The 4,040-nt window shown below is 53.3% G+C and overlaps 1 protein-coding gene across 1 annotated transcript in view; it reads left to right on the forward strand.

The window, feature by feature from the left end:
* Positions 1–1,129: 1,129 nt before the first annotated feature.
* Positions 1,130–4,040, forward strand: part of ACTA1 (actin, alpha 1, skeletal muscle) — a 6,155-nt gene continuing 3,244 nt past the window's right edge. The window contains exon 1 of the mRNA XM_014536009.1: positions 1,130–1,213. Within this exon, the coding sequence (XP_014391495.1) occupies positions 1,130–1,213 (84 nt within the window). The remainder of the gene's footprint in view (positions 1,214–4,040) is intronic.

Consider the following 4,040-nt stretch of genomic DNA (forward strand, 5'->3'; position numbering starts at 1 on the left):
GGACTCGGGCCGGTGTCTGTCCTGTTAGGCTGTTGGGATGTTAGTAAGATAAGGGTCACGTGTTGCTGACTCGTCAATAAAGTGTTAGACAAAATGACAAAGCAGAGTGGGCCTCATTCGTGTGAGCGTGGTACCTGATGGGCTCGTTGGGAAAGCTCTAAACTGCATACATAAGAGTGTTCAGGAGAGTGTTTTAGGGCGTAAAACACGTGTGGCTCGGGGTTTCCCATGGGCTTCAGTCACCTGACCCAGCGGGGGAGGAGCTAATAGAGACCAGAGCAGAAGTGGGTGACACAGAGACTGGGGGAAAGTAAACCTGTGACTCCACCTGAAGTAACTCCCGTGGCCATTTTGAAATACACCTTAGGCTGTTGGGGGCTGTGCATCTGCCATACGCTGTGACTTCTCTTGCTGGGAGATGTTGTGAGCATTTCTGCGTGTCCCTAACCTGGCTCAGTAGCTCCCCCTCACCGTCCGTGGGTTCTTCCATCTGCAGCGGAACGGTGGCCAATGAAACCAGTCTTCCCACAGGGCTCCTGGCTGTAGATGAGAGTTAAGCTCCTACAGCACCTCATCAGCGCTGCAGCGAAAGGTGGCAGGAAACCATGCCATTCGAGGACCCGCTGTGTTTCTCAGCCTTTTTCCTGATCACTCCTTCCCAGGGGCCTTTGTGGATGGTGTTTCCTGTCCCACGGCCTCTGCCCCTCCACCCCACCCCCCATGGAAGTTTAATCCCACAGACGCGCTGTGTGTCCTTATGTGCCGTGGCCTTTGGCGGCCACCAGCCATTGTGAGACCTGAGGCTTCTCACTCCCCCTCCAAGGGCCAACTTCATCTCCTTTGAGCAGCCATGGCTTCAGGTTTCTTCAAGAGACATTTTTTTAATGACTGCAGGACACTACCCTATGGCAGCACTACTATTGAACAGCGCGCTCTCTCTCTCTCTCAGGAGTTGGAGGGACGAGGCTGAGAGAAGGGAGGTGTGAGCAATGGACAGCTTGCAGCTGAGGCTGCAGACAAGCAGGCGCTCAGCCCAGCGCCCGGCCGACGTGGTGTGGACTCTTCAAGGCTCTGGGCCCTGCCACTCACTCGGCGGGAGCACAGCACTGTGCTCCCAGGGCGAGCACGGATGGAGGTGGCTTCCCGCCTGCTCCTGCCTCTGTCCCTCAGCCAAGAGTCCAACAAGACCCGAATGGGACTGAGCAGCCGCTCGGTGGCCCGGCAGAGGCTAAGCCGGCCCCCTCTGTGGCCGAGCGCATGAGCTGTGGTCTTAGGCCCCGTCTTCCCGGGGTTGCTGGCCCAGAAGGCTTCTTAGCTGAGAGTTGTGTATTAAGTGCCTGCAGTGTGTATTTAGTGGACTCCGAGCTTAGCAAAGCTTGCTGTTTCGGGGGAGCGGGGGAGAGAGAGGGCAATGGGGGGGAAAGGTGACACATGTAATACTTTCAACAATAAAGATTTTTTAAAAAAGAAAAGCTTGCTAAGGAGAGAGAGGAGTTGCCTTGAGCAAGAGTTTTGGAAAATACTAACTCCATTCCCGTTTAAAATGTCAACAAGTTATTAGGTATTTAGTGAATTACAGCACGTTTCTTCCTACCAAAATTGAAGCTATCCCCCCCGCTTTTTTTCCTAGTATCTCCACTACCCATGACACAGCAGGACACAAGTATTAAAAATGAAATGTGGGTCTGTCCATTATTCATCGTCCTCCAAAATCATTGGAAAGGCTAACTGTGAACCCTGGCCCGGTAGCTCAGTTGGTTAGAGCATCGTCTCGATGTGCCAAGGTTGTGGGTTCCATCCCCGGTCAGGGAGTCAACCAGTGAATGCCAACACAAGTGGAACAACAAATCTAGGTTTCTCTCTCTTCCTCTCTCTCTCAAATCAATTTTAAAATATTCTCAAAGTAGACCACATGTTAGGACACAAAACAAGTCTCTACAAGTTCAAGAAGATTGAAATCGTATCAAGCATCTTCTTGGATCACAGTGGCCTGAAATTAGAAATCCCCTACAGTAAAAACAAAAACGTTCAAACACCCGGAGGCTAAAGATCATGTTATTAAACAATGAATGGGTTACCAATGAGATCAAGAAATAAATTTTTAAAAAACCTCCTGGGAACAAATGAAAATGAGCATACAACAACCCAAAGTCTATGGGACACAGTGAAAGCAGTCCTGAGGGTAGTTCATAGCAAGACAGGCCTTCTTCAAGAAGCAAGAAAAAATTTTAATAAACTAGCCCTACAACTTACAGAATTAGAAAGAGAACAACCAGAAAAGACCAGAGTAAGTAGGAGGAAGGACATAACAAAGATCAGAGCAGAAATAAATGGCATAGAGGCTAAAAAATAAATACAATACAAAAGATCAATGAAACCAAGAGCTGGTTCTTTGAAGAGTTCGAGATTGATGGCCCTTTAGCCAGACTCATCAAGCAACAAAGAGAGACCTAGCTGGTTAGCTCAGTGGATAGAGCGTCAGCCTGGGGACTGAAGGGTCCTGGGTTCCACTGTGGTCAGGGCACATGCCTGGGGTTGTGGGCTCCATCCCCAGTAGGGGGCGTGCAGGAAGCAGCTGCTCATGATTCTCTCATCATTGATGTTTCTCTCTCTCTCCCTCTCTGAAATCAATTAAAAAATATATATTTTTTTAAAAAATAAACAATCTTTTCTATTTAAAAAGAGAGAGAGAAATAGGACCCAAATAAATAAACATGTTTTTTTAAAGGCTAAATATGAAACCATCGTAGCTTTGAACTGACGACCCTTTGCACTAACCACACTCCTCGTTCTCGAGTTGACGGGTCATTTTTAGGAAACGCCGCCCTCGGGGTGTTTTATATCCCGGAGGGCCCACACCTGTCCCAGCTGCCGGCTCCGTTCCCCAATGGGAATGGCGACTATTTTGGGAACACGTAGGCACTTGACAAAAATGAACCATTCCGTTCTGGCCTGCGCCCCATCGCTGATGTATCCCCCAAAAGCACGCCACTGAGTTCATCACCGAATATTGCTTCTGCTTGTGTTCCACAGCAAGGTTAGGACTGTCCTTGTCCTGGGGGGGCGGTGGTGAGGGGGGGAGAATGTGAGGCAGGCGGCTCCCGCCTGACCTCCTGTGACCCCCACTCCACCTTCCCACAGGCAGATCCAAACCCCAGGAAGTTTGGAAGCATCTCCCTGAGGCGGTATAAATAGAAGCGCTCCAGGCTCTGCTGATGGTGACTCCAAGGTGGACAGGCCTTGGCCAGCCTCGTTCTCTAAATATAAAGACGCGTGTGTGCAGCCTGCGGCGAAGGAAGCGCTGCCGCCTGTCCCACACTCAGCGCCATGTCCTTGTCCTTGTCCTCTATCGACAGGGTGGCAGGGCTTCCGCCCGTCAGAGCACCCACTGCCCGTGCGTCCCAGGAGGAGGCTCCGTGAGCCCCCCAAGAATGGGGGGGTAGGCGCTCAGCTGGGCCCACCGCCACCTGGGGCCCCTCACCCCGCGAGGAAGAGACCCTCCCATACGAGTCACTTTTCCAGGCACCTCTGAGAGCGCTGCGGGTGGCCCTGCCCACAGCCTGGGTGCCCGGCTTGGTGCCCGCAGCTGCTGGCTGGACCCGTCCCCGGGAGCCCGCGCCTCAGCCCCACCCTCCTCGACCTCGGTGCCCAATGCCAGCTGTCTGCCCTGGACAGCTGCCAGCGGCCCTCTCAGCGGTGGGGGTGGGGGTGGGGGCCGGCTTAGACCTCTTAGATCTGCCCCCCTGAATTGGGGTGCTCAGGGGTGGAGATGCAGCATGAAGTTCCCCGGGGAGGGGTCGCCTCCCTTCCCTGACTGGGACCGGGACACACCGGGTGTCACTCCTTCTCCCATCTTCTCAGCACCCCCAGCCCCGACCCCTTGAGACACGGCTCCCTCCTCCCTGTAGACGCCAGGGAGGTTTGGGGGCTGAGTAAGGAACTCGAAGGGGAGAAACGTGGGAGTCGCCCAGTGCGCAGCCCAATGCGCTCAGAGTGGACGGGGCGGGAGGCCTTGGGCAGGACAGGTGCAGCCACAGGCG

The sequence above is a fragment of the Myotis brandtii genome, unplaced genomic scaffold, assembly GCF_000412655.1.
Source record: "Myotis brandtii unplaced genomic scaffold, ASM41265v1 scaffold1026, whole genome shotgun sequence".
NCBI classification, from domain to species: domain Eukaryota; kingdom Metazoa; phylum Chordata; class Mammalia; order Chiroptera; family Vespertilionidae; genus Myotis; species Myotis brandtii.